Genomic DNA, 20962 nt, shown 5'->3' on the forward strand with positions numbered 1-20962 from the left:
AGAGAATAGAAAGCAGGAAGTAGCCTAGACTGTATTGGCTCAGGAGACCACCTCCTAAATATAACACCAGTACCAAAGACACTGGAAGCAACAGTCAATAAATGGGACCTCCTGAAACTGAAAAGCTTCTGTAAGGCAAAGGATACTGCCAATAAGTGAAAACATCAGCCCACAGAATGGGAAAAGATCTTCACCAATTCCACGTCTGACAGAGAGTTGATGTATTTTTAACAGAAGTATCTCAAATGGCCAAAACGACTCTGAGATGCCATCTTACAACTGTCAGAATGGCTAAGATCAAAATACTGATGGCAACTTATGGTAGACAGGATGTGGGGTTAGGGAAACACTCCTCTACTGCTGGTGGGAGTGGGAACTTGCACAGCCACTTTTGAAATCAGTACGGCGGTTTCTAATTGGCAGTCAATCTACCTCAAGACTCAGGGAGACCACTCTTGGGCATTCACCCAAAGGCTGCTCAATCATACCACAAGAATATTTTCTAAAAAATGCTGTTAGCATTATTTGTAATAGCCAGAACCTGGAAACAACCTAGATGCCCCTCAACTAAAGAGCAGATGAACAAACTATGGTAATTTACAAAATGGAGTACTATGCAGCAGTAAAAAAAGAAGACCTCATGAAATTTTGTGGGCAAATAGATGGAACCCGAAAAGACCATCCTGACTGAGGTAACTCAGACTCAGATGACAAACATGGTTTGTATTCACTCTTAAGTGAATATTAGATGTAAAGCAAAGATAACTAGGCTACTATTCCTAATTCTACAGAAGGTACAATATGAGGAGGATCCTAAGAGGGATGCATGGATCTTCCTGGAAAAAGGAATTAGATGACATCTCCTGGGGAAATTGGGGTGAAGATAGAAGGGAGGGGTGGGGATGGTCGAGTTGGGTTAGGATGAGGAGGGAAGTATGAAAGAGAGATCTTGATACAGGATTCTATTATTGTGTTTTGGAGAAACCTGCTGTCAGGGAAACACCCTGGAACCCACCATAAAGACCCCATCTAAGACTCCTAGCTAGCAAATTGAGAGCACGGTGAGAGGGGGCAGGGAGCTATGAGAATGAGAAGGGGAGAAGAGGAAGGATGCCGAGGTCATGAGGGAGCAGAAAGGTTGAGTCAGGGGAAGAAGAGAAGAAAGGGTATGTGATAGGTAGGGCTTAGTGGGGGGGGTGGTAGGGGAGGACGGGAGGGAGAAGGGAACTGGGATTGTCATGTAAAACAATCTTGTTTCTAATTCAAATAAAAAAAAAACTGAAAAAAGATTCCTAGCTAGCAATAGTTAAGAACTGGCCCTGAAGTGTAATCAGAGTGGCAACTACTCTAATGGTCAACTTAGAACCTTAATCCATCAATTGATGGACGCAGATGCAGAGATCCACAGCTAAGCATTGGGCTGAGCTCTAGGTGTCCAGTTGAAGAGAGGGAGGAGGAATTATATGAGCAAAGGTATCAAGATCACGATGGGAAACCAACAGACACAGCGGACCTGAGCTTGTGGGAGCTCATGGACTCTGCACCAACAGCTAGGGAGCTGGCATAGCACTGACCCTCTGCATCTGGGTGACACTTGTATGACTTGGTCTGTTTGTGGGGCCCTTTTCAGTGGTGCCACGACCTGTCCCTGATACATGAGCTGTCTCTTTGGATCCTCCTCACTATGGTGTGACAGCTTTCCCAGGCCTGATGCAAGGGGGTTGAGCTTGGTCCTGTCTCAACTTAATATACCATACTATCTAGACTCCAATGAGAGGCCTTCTGAGTGGAGATGGAGGAAGAGTAGATGGGGTAGAAAGGAGATGGGGAGGGAATGGAAGAGGATGGAGGGGGTTTGTGGTTGGTGTGCAAAATAAATAAAATGCATTCAGAAAGAAGAGTTGAGTGTTTATTATTGCACATGTTCAGCATGTGGCTATAAAGTGTCCCTTTCTAACTTGTGCTGATGTGAGAAGTGGAAATAAAGTGTCCTGAGGCCAGGGACTCAGTGCTGTGTCACTGTGACTTGTTCTGATGCAGGTGAAGACAAAGGCACCTGCTCACATATTCACAATCAGAACCTATTCTGTACCGAGAGTATCCTTCCCTGATCTCATGGGCCTCAAGTATTCTCTGTGCAGCAGAACTGGTTGCTCCTCCTCTCTCTGATCCTCTGCATGTGAGTCCTTCATTTCTTCATCCTCTCCATTGAGACAGAAGTTGGCTTCTTATGACAACTAGTCATCTTCCTGGTCTTCAAGATGCTTTTGTGAAGATGCAGTCTGACGTTTCACAGGGTTGTAAAGCAGCAGAGCCACACTGAGCTCACGACTACAGTTCAGGTGGAGCCAAGGCCCTTTTCCCAGACCTCTGTTTAGTGCAAGAATTTCTCATTCCTTCTAATAACCATGCAGTGATCATAGTTATGGAGCATGTCACATTGACTTAGTACCAAGTCATACAGTGACTGGTTTCACCAACTGGTTCCTTCCTGTGACTGAAGAATCACATTTGCAAAGGTACCAATTATGAGTAAGAAATTAGCAGTAGGTTTCTACACATGAGGGAGCTTAAGAGTAGGGAGAGTTAAGTCTCTCTGACAGTGGAAGTCAAGTGAACCTAGTGTTATGTCTGCATTGAAGATGGGTAGGTTCTCATCCATATCAGAGGGGAAATAACTCTTTGGAGAGCTTATTCAACAAGGAAGACCAGCAATGAATCAGAGAAGTGAAACTCTCACAGAGTGTTGTGACTCCATCTCACTCTTGTGCAATGCATATGATCTATGTTTTGCTCTTTAAATAAGGGAAATGATTAGGCAAAGGAATATTTGACTTGTTGATTCTCTAGGGAGTTAATGCTTACGGCAAGCTGATGGTATCAGGGACCAATTTGCACCAAATAGATAAATATCCAATAGTAATATTTGGTGTGTCTGGTCAGGTCGGCAGAGTTTGTGTAGATTCAGGTGCTCAGTCTAGGATGATTTCCTCAGTGAGTTTTTGATGAGTGTTTGTTTTCTTCTCACACTTAGACCTCCCACTCCTCCTATGATCTGAGCCTTCTCCTGAAATGTTCTGAATGCCTAGGGACCACGGAGGGGTGGTTAATAAGAAACTACTTTATAGTTTTCCTGAAATAAGAAATGGTTTCTTCTAATCTTGAGAACCTGCATCTTGCTGCTAAATTTTCTCTGATGCTTCTCCAACTTCCAATCAAGAAATTTCTCTATGTCCTCTATGTCTAGTTCAGGCAGGAGCACATCATTCACGTACAGATTGTCCTCCATCTCTTTTATTTCACATATCATGTGGGAAATGCAGGACCAAAGTGTGGGGATTGACATGCACAAGGTTCTGTAGTCCTGGCTCTTAAAATAAGGTGTGAAGTCTCTCTCTCTCTCTCTCTCTCTCTCTCTCTCTCTCTCTCTTCTCTCTCATTCATACAACACACACACACACACACACAGAGAGAGAGAGAGAGAGAGAGAGAGAGAGAGAGAGAGAGAGAGAAACAGCTTGAGTGTGTGTGAGAGAAATAGAGAGTCATGAAAGAGAGCAGATGCTAAGCCAGTGGGAGCTAACAGTCTCCTGATAGCATGGCTGGCTGTCACTCAGCCTAGATCCAAGACTGACATATGTGACACTCCCTTACATTTGTCATCTTTACAAAGAATTTATGTGGGGACAAACCAGGCTATACTCTGAGGAGAGAGTGCCATAATTGTCCATTTTTAAGGAGATTCAAGGGTCAGTGATTCAGTCTCTTATGGTCTTACTCCAAAATTTTCTAAGTTCAGATGAGCACACCAAGGGGAGGCAGCAGATATTTTTAGCTGAAACCTCACAAAAGGAAGCTGAACCCACACAGTCTCAGGTCCTCTATTTCAGCCTCAAGTGAAATGCTGAAGACTTCATAAACAATAGGTTTGGATCGAGACTACTGGATTTTACTTTGCTTAGTATGACTATTGTTATGCTCAGGTTCACATAATGAATTATGTCTGGTAGAGCTGAACTACCAATATGGATCTGTTTTGAAAAAAGGAGAGGAGAGCAGGATTTGGACCTATCCCAGCAAGGTTCCCTCCTCCCCTGGAAACACTAGGCCATGGATACACTGAGTCAAGGACCAGGACAGGATGGTCTTTCACAGTGACTGGGAATGCCTGGATCACCTGAGACATGGGGCCTGTCCTGATTGTGGGTGTCAGTTAGTAAGCCTGGGCAGTGTATGGGGCCTCTGGTAGTTGATCAGTATTTATCCTTAGTGTACAAATGGACCTTAGGGGCCCATTCCAAACAGAGGGATACTCTCTCCTCCTAGACACACTGGGAGAGCCTAGGGCCTGTTCCAAATGATGTGACAGTCTTAGATGATCCACCATGGAAGACCTCACACATCCTGGGGAGTGGATTGGGGGTTGGTGGGGAGCATGGGAGGTTGGTTTCTAATTTAAATAAAAAGAATACTAACCAGGGTAATAATTCCATACAATAAGCAGATGTCTTTGAAACAAATTAATTATGCCTCCACTATAATACTTTATGTTAGGAAATTGTCTTTGAGGTCCAACACACAGTCCTGGCCTCATTTAAAAAAAGACATGGAACCCGTGTGAGGCCTCCCAAGGAGTTTCCCGGTGGTAAAGTGTTGCCTTGCTTTTTCTTGTTGATCTAAACTCATTGCTCAAATTGCTGCATCTCCTACATAGTCCAGAATGTTGTGGCTTTCTTTTTGGCTCTTTGCCAGAAGCATCATTATTTCTAGGAATGTTATGTCTACAATTTATTTTCAGATGACCTATTCTACCACAATTAAATCATTTAGAATTCTGATGTCTCTTTATACCTTTGGAAATCATTTCTACCAAAGCCTCAGTTTTAGAATCAGAAGACTCAACATTGGCTGTGTGAAGGATCCATTCACCCCTTGGTGCTTATCTGATAATTGAGGGCTGAAGGGCCTTTTTACACTCAAAGGCAGAGATTCAATGGGTACTTGTCTAGTTTCTGGATATGCACTGCTAATGTGTAGGGTGATGAGTAGAGGTTGTCATTGGGGATTCTTCCTACTTAGTAGCTTATATCTGTCTGTGGCCTCTTCAGGATGCTCTTTCAGGCTTCCTGAAACATTCTGGGTTCCATTAGTGTGGTCTGTAGTGAGCATTCCTGGAAATACCTCTGCTGTCTTCCACCATCATGAGGGTGAATAGCCATCTGGCTGACCCTGTGCATCATTTATAACCCAAACCTATCAGATTATTGTTGTAGAAGGAGAAATCTGAAATACTAGTTTAGCTCACAAGTATCCGGATCACCTACCCTGAGACCACAAGTTTCACAAGTGTATTGGCACATAACAGGCATAGAGGTGAGTTGTGGTATCCATAACACCTGTAGGAGACCCTGAGAGTGGAGGTCACAGAACTCATGGTGAATTCCAAAACTATGCCAAGTGATCTAGAGAGAAGTAGTCTGAAAGCCCTGTCATGGCCCTGTGCCTTAGGCTTGCATTAGTCACTGCAACTGTGTGACAGAAATACCCCAGAGTCAGGTCCTGGAGGATTCTTCTGTTAGGAGAAGTCACAGTTAAGGTGAACACTGAAAGAAACGTAAAGGTGTGGGCCCAATCTCTCCATTTTATATCTAGAGAAGCAGCAGTCCAGAAACAGAAGGACTTGTCCAGGTCAGCATCTCCTGAAGTAGCTGTATCAAGCCCACAATTAGATATTGCCTACCAGGGCTCCATATTCCAACGTGTCTTTCCACAACCTTCTGGGACCTTACAGCGTGCAGCTGAGAGGGTTGTTCTCAGGATCTTAGTGTCAGAATGAGGAGGTGACTGTCTGGGATCCCTGCTCTCCTCTTCACCCACCTGGTCCAGTTTGCATTCTGAGACTTTTAGTCCCTTACTGGATGTCACCTTTTGTAGTGACAACTAAAACTTGGGTTTCTGGGGTCTCTCTTGGGATCTCTGTTTGCCTCCCACACTCCCAAGCTGCGATGACATTGCAATGAAGACTTTGATGTGCTAAGAGCCAGCAGGCAGCCTGGGGATGGAGCCTACCCCATGCACTTAGGTTTCTAATACTTACCAGCTGTTGGTGTGGACTGGAGGCTTTAATGGGTCCTAGGAAACAGAATAAGATTGGGTGAGGGTTAGATGCTAATTCATCTTATCTGCTCACTTTTCTACATGTGCCCTGTAAACACCTGCCCCTCTTTTTTCTCAGGCTATCTTCTCAAAACTTTGTTGCAGTAGAGGATGGAGTGGACATTACTTGAGGGAATCTGCCGGCATCCTCATTTTTGTCAGAGATAGTGCCTTCATACTAAACCTTTGTATTTACTCCTTAATACCAACTAAATCAAGCACTCCTAGGGTTTGGATTTTAAGACACTCAGGGTGTTCAAGGTCTCTTCACCTAGGACAGAGAGCTCCACAGTGGCACCGACATGTGACAACAGGTAGGGAGATGAGTCTTGAGAACTGTAGCACCCGTAGGTCCCTGAGAGGGCAGAGGTCACAGCACACATGGAGAATTCTGCCTGGAACTCTCTATCTTGTACCTTTGATTTTATTCCCTGTGGTTGTGTGCTGCTTTCTCCTTTACAGAACGGAAGCGTCAGCTCTGTATGTTGACTGACACAGTAAGATCACGTTGTCTCCAGACTCTAATGTTGAGTTTGGCTTCACTGAGAGGGAAGGACTGGCAGGAAGCTGTCCCGAAGAGGACAGAGATAATGAGAGCCTGCCTTCAAAGTTCTGAGCTGAGACTTCACAAAAGTCAGGTCTGAGCACCTGGAACTCTGTTTATTTTTGCTGCCCGAATTCTTAAAAGGTTCCCCTATCTCTGCATCTGTTCCTGAATAAGATCCCTGTTTCTCATCCCTGCAATAATCTCTTAGGTCCCCCATGAGAGCTCATGCAGAAGTTAGGTCCCATATTGAATCTATTTAGTTCCTCATCTGTGATCATGATGTCCAGGGGATCACTGAAAGCTGACAATCAAAGGAGAGGTTGTGTGCACCATAGCATCTGTATTGGCCTCCTGTAGCCCTGCTCATATAGCCCATATATTATCCCTATGCATGAAAGCAGCATTAAACACCTGGAATAAGGTTCATGAGCCAGGAGAACAACTAAAAGCTTATACCAGAATCGAACAGGGACCTACAAAACTGTTCCAGGACTTCTTACAAAGGTTAACTAGGGCAGTAGAGTTACAGGTAACAGATCCAGAAACAAGACAATCAATTACATATGTAATAGCTTATGAAAATACAAACCCAATATGCAAAAGAATACTTTTGCCTTTAAAGATCAGCTAAGCTCAGCTACAAGAATGGGTTTTGTATACAGCCAACATTGACTATCATGTGCAAGACACTGGATCTTGGGTAGGACAAGTCATCTTGAAAGGTTTAAAAAGGCAACAGGAGATTAAATGTTCTAGAGGTGACAACACAAGGCCTTGGGAAGGAGAAGCACCTTACAGAGGTCAACGTAGGTATCAAGAGGCCAGAGTTTATCACCACTATGAACCAGAACCTTGGGTAGGAAGAGCCTTCCCCAGGAGACCACGAAGGCGCCAGGAACCTAGATGTTTCAGCTGTGGTAGAATTGGACATATCAAGAGAAATTGTAGACAAACGAATTCTAACAGTGCTTCATACAAAAGGCCACTGCCTTCTGGATTGTGTAGAAGATGTGGTAAGGGCAGACACTGGACCAATGAATGTAGATTGACCAGGGACATACAAGGGAACCTGTTAAGGTGGGGAAACTCTGAGGGGGGACTCAAGAAAGCCCCCACATTGAGAAAGGTCCAGTCATTCCCAGTAGCAGTGGAAGACAATCTCTCACAGGATGAATAGATAGTTTTTTTGCCTATTGTGAAAAGTAATACTGCTCTAGATGGTAGTTTGGCTAGTGATGAAGAATCAAATGTGACTGGACAAGATGAGAAACACGTATTTTGCAGACCTCAGTCAAGGATAAAAGTTCCCATTTGAAGGTAAGGATTAATAATAAGGTTTTTAACGAGATTCTGGACACGGGAGCTGATGTGACTATTATTACACAAAAATCCTGGCCTCAGAGATGCCCTCTTAGAGAGGTGAATGCACAATTTTTAAGAATTGCAACTCTATCTAGAGTTCGACAGAATGTTCAGTTGGTGGTCTGCATTGGACCAGAAGGACAGAAAGGGAGAATGAAACCATATGTGGCAGATATAACTATAAATCTCTGGGGTTGTGATCTCTTACAGCAATGGAATACTCAGATTAATATTCCTCCAGTGTTGGTTACAAATTATGTACAATCTTTAGATAGTAGAAAAGATCTGGTAAGATGCTATGGAAAGTGGTTACCAACCATCCAGGCTGTACAGAAACTAGATACAAATGATGGACCTTCAGAGGAGCCCAAGACCCTGCCATTGAAATGGCTTACAGATGAACCTGTTTAGGTAGGACAATGGCCTATGACCTCTGAGAGACTAGATGCTTTAGAAAAGTTAGTACAGGAACAGCTAGATGCTGGACATATAGAGGAAGAATCAGGCCACAGAAGGTACAAATTAGGAGAGATAGTTATCAAACTCTTAATAGTCTTCAGAAGCTGCTAGGGGAAATTTCTCAATTACAAACGATTATTGATGTAGAAGGACATGACTTAAAGCATTTAAAAATGGCCCTTAAAGGTGATAAGGACCTAAACAGTCCACGGATATTATCCATTGAGGCAGAAAAAGAATTACAATGGGTAGAAAACAGAATATTGGATGTGTATGTTGATCGGATAAATCTTGATTTAGACTGTATTCTGGTTATCTTACCATCCAGAGAATACCCTTCTGGCATTCTGATGCAGAGGGAAGACACCATATTGGACTGTATATTTCTGCCACATAAACAGAATAAAAAGTGAAAGACATATATAGAAAAGTTTTCTGATTTGATTCTGAAGGGCAAATTAAGACTCTGTCAACTGACTGGAAAAGATCCAGCAGATATTACAGTGCCTTTAATTAATGAGGAAATTTCCTCCTTGTGGAAGGATAATGAGTATTGGCAAATAGCTCTTACTGAATTTTGGGAACAATTAGCAACAAGTATCCCAAAACTGACAGAATTAAATTCATAAAAAGACAGTCTAGATTCTTCCTTGTTTTCTAAGACAAACTCCCATTTCTGGAATTCTTACCTTCCACACTGATGCCAACAAATCAGGTAAGGCAGGTTATAAAGCAGGTGAGGTAATTAAAGTAGTTCAAAGTCTGTATACATCTGTACAGAAGGCAGAATTATATGCAATTCTTATGGTACTCATGGATTTTACAGAACCTCTTACTGATTCTCAATATGCAGAGAGAGTCGTGTTACATATTGAGACTGTAGAATTCGTTCCTGATAATACAGAATTAACTTCACTGTTTATACAATTACAGGAAACAATCAGAAACAGAAGTAATCCTCTATACATTACACATATTAGATCCCATATGGGTCTGCCTGGCCCACTAGCACAAGGCAATGACGAGATTGATCATTTATCAACAGGAACTGTGCTAGAAGCCTCAGAATTTCATAAGAAACATCATGTAAATAGCAAAGGTTTAAAAGCCAAGAAGATATTGAAAAACTGTCCTACTTGTTCCTTTTATAATCAAACTCCATTGCCAGCAGGTTGTAATCCTAAGGGTATTCAGAGAAATGAGATTTGGCAGATGGATGTCTTTCACTTTGCAGAGTTTGGAAATTTGAAATATGTGCATCATACCATAGACACATTCTCAGGGTTCCAATGGGCTACTGCTCTTAACTCTGTAAAAGCTGATTCTGTTATTACACACCTGCTAGAGGTGATGGCAGTTATGGGTATAACTGCACAAATAAAAACTGACAATGCTCCAGCATTTGTCTCAACAAAATTGGAACAGTTTTTCAAATATTATAACATAAAGCATTTCATCATATACCACACAATCCTAAGGGACAAGCAGTGGTTGAGAGCTCTAATAGAACACTTAAGGAGATGCTCCATAGACAGGCTGGGAAGACTAAACCCCCAAAACATAGGTTACATAATGCTTTATTAACACTAAACTTTCTTAATGCCAATGAGAAAGGACAAACAGCTGCTGAAAGATCCTGGATTACAGAAAAAACTGCTGAACTGAATCAGCTGGGATACTTCAAAGATGTACTAACCTCTGTATGGAAACCAGGACATGTGTTATGATGGGGTAGGTGTTTTACATTTGTTTCCACAGGAGAAGAAAAACTTTGGATACCATCAAAGTTGATCAAGATTTGAGTTAAAAAAGAAAAACCTCTCAACAATGACAAATGACAGGTATTCTACTAAGGTATGTCTCAAAAACTAAATAGAAACCTCCCAAAGGAAAGGGAAGTGTTTTGCCTTTATCTTCACAGGAAAACTCATCTCCATAAGTCAAAGGACACTGTATGGGTAGATGCTTAAGAAGAGAAGGTAGCTATAACCATCAAACAAAAGGAACGTGCCATACAGTAAATTTTAAGCTATCTCTCAGATAACTCTATTTCTCTTTATTTTCTAGTCCTGTTCAATTAAACCAATGCTGGCTTTGGAGGTGTATTTGGCTTTATTCCTCTAAAATCCAAGCACGTTGTTTAACTAAACTTTAGAGTTTCTGTATTGAATCAAGAAACCAATTGATGTAATACAGAATAAGAGAAGAATTTGGGGACTGTCTTTGTCTTTTCTTGGCTCTTTCTTTCAAGGTGTACACACTCTCATAATTGTTATGCTCCCATGGTTGCCTTTCTTAGTATGTGTACATACATAAGCAAACATTTCTCTGCTAACTTTTAGTTTGAGTCTCACAGCCAATAAAGACCTGCCTGTCAGCAATCCCTGGACACCCGGGAAAGAAAATGGGCCACACCTCCTCGACTGCACTGGATCCAACTTGCTCCATTTCAACTGACACTCCGGCCAGAGCTTCAGGTACTGACTTCAATCAAGTTGAGGATTTCAAGTGAGATCTTCAATCAAGAGAATCCCATCTAACATGGACTGAATACAATCCATTCAAGACTTTCACTATATTAACATTTTCTTCCTACAGGACCTCACAAGGCTGTTGTCCCATTTCAGCAGGAAGTAATTTGGAGGATACTACGCCCCCTTCCCCCATTGCTGTCACTTAGGATAGTGTATATACCTAGTTAGGGATAGCTTCCTATTGTTTATGGTTGGGATTGGAAGGAGGTGTTCAGGCTTGGATACCTCTTTCAGATGGCTTTAGGGTTGAGTTAACATAGATAGTTAGGATGTGACATAAGCAGATTGTGGTATCTTCTTATATTTCACCTTTATGACTGTTAATTTTGGATACTTTTCACTGTTAAGTTTTAATCCTCTTTTAGACTAAAAGGGGAATTCTAGGGGACACTATAGCCATGCCTGCCTGGGGCTGGCTGCAGGTGTGCCTGACCACGCCTGCGAGGACATGGTCAGGGTGACATAGGGAAGGTTTAAGAGTGAGGGCAAATAACACGGTGCCCCTTCTTCCGTTCATCTTCGGCTTGCTGTACTTACTGCTGCCCGGCCGGATGGCTAGGTCACTCTCTAAGTAAGGCTTTTCCCTAATAAATTCCCTTGTATATTTACCTTACTCTGTATTGGTAATTCCCACAATAGATAAGTAATGTCATAAATTAGTACTCAGTGTGAAGCCTTCCCTTCTGTATCATTTCTCATTTCACTTGACTATAGAGAAATCTGCTTTATTTCCAAATGGTATAACATTAGTTAAAATGCAGCCAGGTTCCCAAAAGTCCACAGAATCCCTCGGAGGTTTTGTAGGCCTCCTGGCAGGCAGAGGGTCATTGCTCCTTGTTATTGGGAACAGGACTTGGTCGAGTGACGGCCAGAGCAGCATATACAGTGGGCTCCTCTGGGGCTTCTCCTGCCTGGGAGGGAGGAGGTCCAGCTGTCCCCTGTCTGAGTGACCTGCTGCACAGCTGGGCATAGACCACATCTCGGGGCTCTTTGGATTCAGCAGCCTGGAGGGGGAGAGAGTGAGAGGAAGGTACGTGCTTGACTTACAGGGTGCTGAAGGCAGGGGGAGTACAGGGCCAAACTGAGTGTCCAAACTGAGTAGTGAGGTACAGATAATGTTCCCCTGTTCCCCTCTGACTTTTCTCCAGCCAGTTTTCCACAGCATGGCCAGAGTGACCCCTTTATGCGATAGCATTCCCGAGGGGTCTTCCTGGGCTTCCCTCCTACAGTTTTGGCCTCTTATCCTGACACTCTGAATATTTCTTGCTGTCTTGGCTGTATCCACAGAGTCCATCTTCCTGAAAACACTTATCTGGGATCTGAAGAGATGGCTCTGTGGTTAAGAGCACTGACTGCTATTGCGGAGGACCCAGGTTTGGTTCCCAGAACCCACATGACAACCTACATTCATCTGTAACTCTAGTTCTATGGTATCTGACACTCTCTTCTGGCCTCTGGGAGCATCATGCAGGTGTGTGGTGCAGAGAAAAAGTGAAGGCACCCCTCCAAAACAACAGTATATAACACTAAAACCCATATGTCTGCCCAAGTTCCTTTGGTTCCTGCCTTCAGATGCTGGTCCCTTAGCTGTTTCTGTGGGCTTCTCCATCAGGGCTGCCCCCTCAGATGACAACAGGACAGATGCCAAGGAGTCAGAAAGCAGACAGCAGCTGTGAGACCCATGACTCCAAAAACCTAGGGCAGAGTGAGGCCATAACACACAGGAGCCAGGTAGTTGCAGAAGGGAGTCGTCAGCTATGGATGATGTTGAGGGCCAAGCGAGGGAGGAAAAAGAAGGCAGCCTGGACTAAACTAGGACCTAAGTTCTTAGCACTGCAAACGGGGACAGGGACCTCACCAAACTGTCCAGTTTGACACCATCCTCAGGTTTCATTTTCTCCACTGAAGCATCTGTCATAGCAGAAAACACAGAATGACCAGAGTCTGGGGATGTCTCAGATCTCTAGTTTCCTGCTTAGTCCAAAGGGGGGCAGAGAAACAGGGAGTGTGGTGATACCCTGTGTTCATAGTGTGAAGTTCAGAACCCAAATGGCAAAGACCTCAGAACCTCTTAACCACCCCTGCAAAGCTGAGACTTCAGACCCCCCCCCCATGCCCCTGCCCAGGACCCTCTGTATCTCACATAGGATTTCTTCCTGGGTGGCAGCAGCTGGGTTGGATCTGGAAAGACAAGGAGGTGTCAGTTAGCAGTGAGTTGTGTCAGGAAGGTGGGGATCTATGTCTCTGGCCATGAGTTACCTCTTCTGGCGGTCTCTGTTTCTGGTTATTGGTTCTGCAGCTCCCGCAGGAAGCTGCAGTTCTGTCTCTTTCTGGGCTGCAAGAGAGAGAAGAGTCTCAGGTATTGGGGAGGGCTCCCCCTGACATGTGCAGGGAAGGAAGGAAGGAACATTCACAACAGGGGTGAGTGAGAAAATGTCCCAGGACATGGAAAGCTCACAGAACCCCTGACATTGCACAGGTTCTGAGATCACGTGCTCTCTGATCTGAGATCTGCCAGTGTTTCTAGACTTCCCAGCTCCCAGTTTGAGGAACCCATCACCACCTGAGACCTAGGTCACCCACAATGCACTCACCATCCTTCCTGAACTTTCCCTGACGCCTTCTTCGGAGAAGGAGAAAGCTGAGGATGGAGAATAACAGGAGGAAGGCCACAGAGACTCCAATCAGAGCCTTCAGGTACATTTCCAGGCCTGAGGAACAAGTGACATCATGAGCAGGGACTGTTGATGCTTATCTGAGCACCTACTGTGTGACAGAGCCATGGTGGACCATTGCCCTCATCATCTCCCATCCTCACAATCATGCAACAAGCACTCGTCTCTTCTTCTATCCCCACAGTTCACCTGCCTCAGATCACCTGACTGGAAGTGGCAGGGCTGGGAGTTGAACCCAGGGACTCTGACTTCCATCTCTTTTCTCTCCACCTGAGCTGAGCCTCATGAGCTGTAGGGAAGGAGCAGGAATGCCCTGCCATGGTCCTGTGCCCACCCTTGCCCATGTCACCGCCATGGTGGGCGAGACCTACTGCAGACTCAGGATCTGCAGGCCTCCTCTGTTAGTAGAGGCGTCATTCAAGGCCAGAACTGAAAGAAATTTACACATGTGGGCCAGGTCTCTCCATTTATACTCAGAGAAGCAGCAGCCAGCCCAGAATGGGAAGGATTTGTCCAAGTCAGCATCTCCAGAAGCAGCTGTACTAAGCCCATAACTAGCTATTGCCCATCTGGGTACCACATCCAACAGGATTGTTACAGAGCCTTCTGGGGCCTGACTCAATGCAGGTGAGAGGTGATTTCTCAGGACCTTAGAGGCTGACGGGGAGGTGAGTGTCTGGGATCCCTGCTCTTCATCTCATCCACCTGTCAATTCCTTTAATCTGAGCCAAAAGACCTCTCTCTGGACACCATCTTCTGAATCCCAAACTCTAAGATATGGGCTTCTGATTGGGATCTCTGTTTCCCTCCCACACTCACAAGCTAAGTGACAGAGAAATGAGGACTTTGTTGGGCTCAGGTGAGGCAGTCTGGGATGGAGCTTACCCCTTCACCTAGGTGCCTGATACCTACCAGCTGTTGGCAAGTGACTTGTGTGTGGTGGGCTGGAGGTTCCAACGTGTCCTAGGAAGTAAAACAGGAGAGGGTGAGGATTAGATGCTAACTCAGGGACCTGCCTCTCCTCTCTCTCCTATTTCTGCCCTGTAACCTCCCTATGATCCTCATGCTGTCTATCCCAAACCTAGATTGCAATAGAGAATGGAGTGGACATTTCTTAAGGGACCCTGCTGGCATCCACTCACTTCTCTGTCAGGGAAAGAGTCTTCTGAGTCACCCTTCTTCTTGTTGTCCCTTTAATCCCACCCAAGTCAAGGGCTCTCTCTCTTTTTTTTTTTTGCGGTAGACAGAAAGGTTTTAATTTGTATTTTGTGACCACTATTCAGTTTACTCAAGTCTGCCCCCAGTTCAATATTTGAAAAGTCCTGGGCTAAGAGCTGGAGAATTCTCATAAGCAAATTCTTCTGTATGGGCTGGATCAGTAAACACACCAATAAAATCTATTTCCAGAAAGAATGGTCCAGCCACCTTATCTGCCGGCGTGAATCCTATAGAAGAGATCTTGTCAAGTACAAGTGGGCTCTGGACATCTCGTATCCTTCCTTGACTTGAGAAGAAAAATTTGGAGAAAGGAATCTTGATTTCCTGCCAGTAGCCCCCCCCCCCCGCCTCCGCGGGTGAACATGAAGTAATTATATATCTGATTTTTCCTCTGGAGAAAGTCTGTATCTTGCCTGATATTCAACATCCAAGGCCGGCCATCCCCACGGACTTGGAGATACAGAGAACTGAACAGGGACCAATCATAAGACTGCTTCCTCTCAAAAGCACCCCTTGGGATCCTGGATAACATACGCAGAGCATCCACTCTGGCTACTGTTTCCATCTTGAGGGGCCTCGGAGCTCAGAGTCCCATAGAGCAGGCACTTTGATTGTTCTTGGCCATTTTCAAGAAAATTTCACTTCTGCCTCCAGTTGTCTTATCAGAAGTCACCATCAACTTCTTCAAATCTTCTTTTTCACGAAACTTCCAGACAACCTTGGCTTGCTCCATTATGACCTCTTGTATTGGGCGGCCTTCTGGGCCTATCCAATGAGCCGCAATTATATCCTTCAAACGCCTAATATGTTCTACTGCTTCATCTCTAATTGCTTTGTCAAAACTAACTTCCGGTTCATTGTCAGGGGAAGTTACATCCAAAGCGGCTTCTTTGTGGCGATCCTCTTGTGTACCCTCTTCAGTCTTCCTCCGCTGTGAGACTCTGTCAGCAGGAGCCACTTGTTTCTGCAGATGACTGGAAGAATAGTCTACAAACTGAATACCCATAAATGGGTGCAAGGTAGCCCTTGGCTTTAGGAAGTTTCTGTGGATATAAGTACCCTTCAGTAATTTGTGAATGGAAGCCATTGTAAGAAAAAAAGTCAAAATGTAAAAATTTCTGTGGGCTGAGAAAATAAGCTTTGGCAATCTGCCCAATTTCACCTTCTCAGACCTCACAGGGGCTTCCCAGTCAAGGGCTCTTTTAGGGTTTGTATTGTAAGTCACCCTGAGAGTTCAGGGTCACCTCACCTGAGACAGAGAGCTCCACAGGGGCACTGGCATGTGACAACAGGTAGGGAGACGAGTCTTGAGACCTGTAGCACCTGTAGGTGCCTGAGAGGGCAGAGGTCACAGCAGTCATGGAGAATTCTGCCTGGAACTCCCCATCTTGGGACTTGGATTTCATTCTCTGGGGTTGGTGTGCTGCTCCCTCCTTGGACAGAATGAAAGTGTCTGTCGTGTATGTTGACTGACACAGCAGGGTCACGTTGTCTCCAGACAGCACTGTGGAGTTTGGCTTCACTGAGAGGGAAGGACTGGCAAAAAGCTGTCCTAAAGAGAGCAGAGATAATGAGAGGCTGCCTTCAATGCTCTGAGCTGAGACTTCACAAGGGTCGACTCTGAGCGCCTGTGACTCTGTCTTTTCTCTGCCTTTCTCTCTTGCTCCCTGTCTCTCCATCTGTTCCTACATAAGATCTCTGTCCCTATCCCAGCCTTCAGCTCTAAGGTCCCCCATGAGAGCTCATGCTCAGGTTAGATACTACATAGAATCTCTTTTGTTCCTCACCTGTGATCATGATGTCCAGGGGATCACTGGAGGCCGACCACTCAGAGGAGAGCTTGTGTTCACCATAGCATCTGTATTGGCCTCCTGTAGAGCTGCTCACATATCCCAGTGTGAAGGTGGCCAACAGGAGCCCATCCTGGGTCCTCTGGCCATACCGCTTGGTGAAGATGTCTTTCCCCACCTTGTAGAGAGCAAATCTGTCATAGTTGATGTCAGAGCAACACTGCAGGGTGAGGCTCTCTCCAGGGTCCAGGATATGGCCTTGGTGAGTCAGCAGGGAGGGCTTCTTGGACAGGCCTAGAGGGAAGGTGACAGCCTAGTGATTGAGGAGATGGTTTTCACCAAACACCTATTCCTTCCCATCATGCCCTGCGCATGTCACTGCTTCTCCCTAGGAGTGGGGCTCTGGCTCAGCAATCAGGATCTTTCTTTTTACTCTACCTGCAACTACCCAGTGGGACAGTTCCATAGAAGAGGGCTTAGGCTGTCAACAAATGATTGCGCAGTGATAGGGCTGCCTGACCTGAGATGTGTATTTCCAGGGGCTCACTGGGTGCTGACCACAGCTGTGGGGTTTGCTTGTAGTAACCATAGCATCGGAATGTCCCTCTGTGGTCTGCTGTTACATGATCTATAGAGAATAAGGCTTGGTACTGCCTAATTCTGCCTATGTACTGTGAGTTCAGGGAGCCGGAGAATTTCTGATCTTCCTTGGTGAGAATGAACTTGTGATAGAACACCCGTGAGACACACTGGAGAGTCATGTTCCCTCCTGAGGTCACCACAGGGCTGGGCAGTGCTGACAGACTGAGTTTACTGTCATAGATTCCTAGGACAGAAGGAGGCAGCCTGTTACATGTAATTACACAGTCACAATGCTGTCAGGGCTAGGCTTTGGGAGGAATACTTCTCTGAGCAGAGCCTGGGGCTGAGACCCTCTCTCTCTCCTCACCTGTCACCACCAGTTCCAGAGTGTCACTGGGCTCTGACCAGCCAGCTGAGCTGTAACAGTAACAGCGATATTGCCCCCCACTGTCCTCTGACACAGAAGGAATGGAGAACATGGACTTGTTCCCAGGCTCCTTTGGGGTCTGTGTACCCCAGGTTTGTTGGCTTCCCTCTTTATGCAGAAAACACATTTCTGCATCCAGGGTCCCCTGACAGGAGATGTTCATGGGGCTTCCTAAGTCAACCACAGGGCCTGGCTCAGCCTTGATGGTGGGTTTGTGGAGGGTCCCTGCAAGGAAACAGGAGAGAAGGGGGTGGGTTTGTTTGAAAATGCACAGGAGAGTCACAGTTGTTGATGGTACTTACTTCTATTTAAGTTATTCTTCTGTCAATCAATACATTCTGACAGCCGCCCCCACACCTCCCCTCTCCCCCAGGTCCACGGCTCCTCTGTTTCCCTCAGAACAGAGCAGGGTTCCCAGTGATATTAATGGAACATGACATAACAGCATGCAGTAAGACTAGGCAAACACTCTCCTGTTAAGGCTGGAGAAGACAACACAGTAGGAGAAAAAAGATCCCCTGTGCAGGTGAAAGACCCAGGGACTTCCAGACTCCTGTTGTTATGAGTCTAACAAGCTAGTAAGGCATGGTGATTCTTGACTTTAATCCTAGCACTCAGGAGACCAATGGAAGCAGATCTCTGTGAGTTCAAGGCCAGTATGGGCTATAGAGTGAGATTCAGGACAGACAGGGCTACACAGATCTCCAAGAAACAAAATCTCTAAGAAACAAAAGATAAAAGACCCCAGGGTAGATTAGCACAGCCTGTGTGCAGAGGGCTTAGGGAAGACCCAAGCATGAGCCTCGGTTGCTGCTTCAGTCTCTGTGAGCCCTCCTGATCCCTGCTGAGCTGATCCACTAGGCTGTGATCTCCTGGTGTCCTGAGTGCTCTGGCTTCTAAAACCCTTCCTCTCTCTCTTCCTTCTGTGGAGTGTCCCGAGTTCTGTTGGATGCTATTTAAGCTGATGCAGAGTAACCGAGGGCCCCATGAAGTTTCCTCTCTGTCCTGGATCTCCTAGACTCTCATGTCACTGTGTCCCTTGGATTCTGTGTCTTGTGTCCCTCTGTCTCCCATGATCTCTGTCAATGGGCTCAGGAGCCCTGGCTCCTCACACACCACAACCAAGGCCCCTCTCAGCACCTGTGTCAGTTCAGCAACCTTCTAGGAAAAGACTGGGGTTCCTCACCTGAGACCAGGAGCTCCAGGGGGTCACTAGGTTCTGACCACACCAGTGGGCTGTAACTTTCAAAGCTGTAGCATCTGAATGTCCACCTTTGGTTGGAGGTCACAGGACCCACAGACTGACTGGCCTGGTAGTGCCAAGTAGAGTAGTTATACTCTGGGTCCAGTGTCCAGAAGGACTTTTGTGGTCCTTCCTTAGTCAGAATGAACTTGTAATACCATTTCCTTGAGACACACTGTAGAGTGACTTTCCCTCCTTCAGTCACCACAGGGCTGGGATGGGCTGACAGGCTGGGTTGACTGTAGGCCCCTAGGAGAGAAGGAGAATCAGTTAAATGTCCTCCAAGGCCTCATTATACTCCACGACTGTGAGGGGAGTCATCCCTGTTTACAGAACACTTCTGGACAGTCAAGCCTGAGGTTATGGACCCTGTGAGTTCTCTCACCTGTCACCACCACCTCCAGGGAGTCACTGTACTCTGACCATCCATCAGGGCCCCGATAGCAACATTGGTATCGCCCAGCTTGTTCCCGGCGTATATTTGAGATTGAGAATTCAGCCTTGTCATTAGATTGCTGTGGAATCTCTGTGAGCGCTAAATACGTGTCTCCATCTTTATACAGAATGTACTGTTTGGCTCCTTTGGTCCCTTCACACAAGAAGGTCACTGTAGTCTGCTCTGAGACCACAGAGTCTGGCTGTACTGTGAGTTCAGGTTTAGGGTGAATTCCAGCAAGGAAAAGATCAGCTAAGACGAAGAAAACCCATCTTCTTACAGTAGCCCCAACCCCTACATCCACCCATAGGAGCAACACACATGTGATGTTTTCCATTCTCACAGCCCAGCATGGCTCCAGAAATGATAAGAAGTGATGTCAGGACATCTGCAGACACTCACTCACCTGCCAGCACTGGTGTCCCATGGCCCAGAGTCAGCCCTGGAAGAGAGTTCCCTGTGAGAGGTTTATCCCTGAAGCTTGAGAAGGTCCTCCCCTCTGCAGAACCTCCTGAGACCCTGGGGTTTCCTAACTGACCCATGCTGGGCTGTGGGGCAGCATCAATCCCAGAGCACAGCATCCCTCCCCATCTCCACATCTCACCCAGACAGAGCAGGACTGTGAAGGAGACGACGGTCATGGCGTCTCCTCCTGGAGGCTGCAACTGTGCTCATGGGCAGAGCTACAGAGTCTGTCTGAAGAGGCAGGAGACATAGGGTGTGGCCTCTGGAGGCAGGGCACTCCCCATGACATGGTTGTGCTTCAGCAGCCCCACAGGAAGGGGAACTGCCCTCCTCACACACCAGGCTCTGACTTCCCCAAGGCAGTGGCCATGTCCTGCAGTAGACTCTATCAATACTTAATGGATGTCGTTTCCAGTATCTCCACAAACAGATGCTTACAGAACCCAAGGAGATGTCACATAGGAGAACCCAGTCTAAACTTCAGTCCAGAGAATACCTTGGGATATCAGTTTTTCCATCCTTAGACATCAAAAGACACCACACTGTCAGTTTCTCAAAAGTTCTAGGACAAATCATTTCTAGGCCAATACTGATGAATCCCTATTGGGGTAATCCTCCTGTGAAGATGGGCAGTGGGTTCTTTCTTATCCGACATCAGCCCTCTCCCATCCTCTGATACAGGTCTCCACTTACCTCACACTCTGACAAGGAAAAGCTCAGCTCAATGAGTAACTTTCCATCTGTGGCTCTCTCAGTACACAGCTATTGCAAAGACCTATAGGACCTGAAATAATTGCTACAGAGTTAGGACTTCTCACCTTTGACCATCAGCTGCAGAGTGTTACTAAGCATTGACCACACCTGTGGTTTTATTCTTGCAGGAAGCAGAACATCTCAGAACATGCTGTGTTTATGGTGTTGGTGATAGTTCAGGGTGTGACTATCTTGGACAGAATGAACCTTACAAGACTGTGACCAGCACTGGAGGGTCATGATCCTAGCGAGGTCACCAATTGTCTGGACATGGCTGACAGGCATAGATTACTTTAGAGTTGTAGAAAGAGACAG

The 20962-nt window shown here is 45.7% G+C and overlaps 1 protein-coding gene and 1 pseudogene across 1 annotated transcript; both read right to left on the minus strand.

The window, feature by feature from the left end:
- Window positions 1-11882: 11882 nt before the first annotated feature.
- On the minus strand, window positions 11883-20070 carry LOC100757485 (leukocyte immunoglobulin-like receptor subfamily B member 3). The gene is made up of 15 exons (XM_035453839.1): window positions 20034-20070; window positions 19836-19871; window positions 19379-19681; window positions 18937-19242; window positions 17691-17975; window positions 17262-17567; window positions 16739-17035; window positions 16275-16503; window positions 16201-16226; window positions 14646-14696; window positions 13653-13769; window positions 13318-13393; window positions 13202-13239; window positions 12917-12969; window positions 11883-12062 (listed from the first exon to the last, which is right to left on the minus strand). The coding sequence occupies exons 1-15, from the start codon at window positions 20068-20070 to the stop codon at window positions 11883-11885; spliced, it is 2340 nt and encodes a 779-aa protein (XP_035309730.1).
- Window positions 15012-16118, minus strand: LOC103164569 (annotated as a pseudogene).
- Window positions 20071-20962: the final 892 nt, after the last annotated feature.

The sequence above is a fragment of the Cricetulus griseus genome, unplaced genomic scaffold (assembly GCF_003668045.3).
Source record: "Cricetulus griseus strain 17A/GY unplaced genomic scaffold, alternate assembly CriGri-PICRH-1.0 unplaced_scaffold_36, whole genome shotgun sequence".
Taxonomy (NCBI): Eukaryota; Metazoa; Chordata; class Mammalia; order Rodentia; family Cricetidae; genus Cricetulus; species Cricetulus griseus.

What these genes read in the sequence shown, in the direction of transcription:
- LOC100757485 (XM_035453839.1), bottom strand. Translation starts at nt 20,070, where the DNA reads ATGACCGTCGTCTCCTTCACAGTCCTGCTCTGTCTGG. An exon ending in CCTGGAGGTGGTGGTGACAG is followed by an intron (nt 19,243 to 19,378) that starts GTGAGAGAACTC and finishes CTTCTCTCCTAG; the next exon opens with GGGCCTACAGTCAACCCAGC. An exon ending in AAGTCACTTGCCAACAGCTG is followed by an intron (nt 13,770 to 14,645) that starts GTAGGTATCAGG and finishes CTTGTTCCTCAG; the next exon opens with GCCTGGAAATGTACCTGAAG.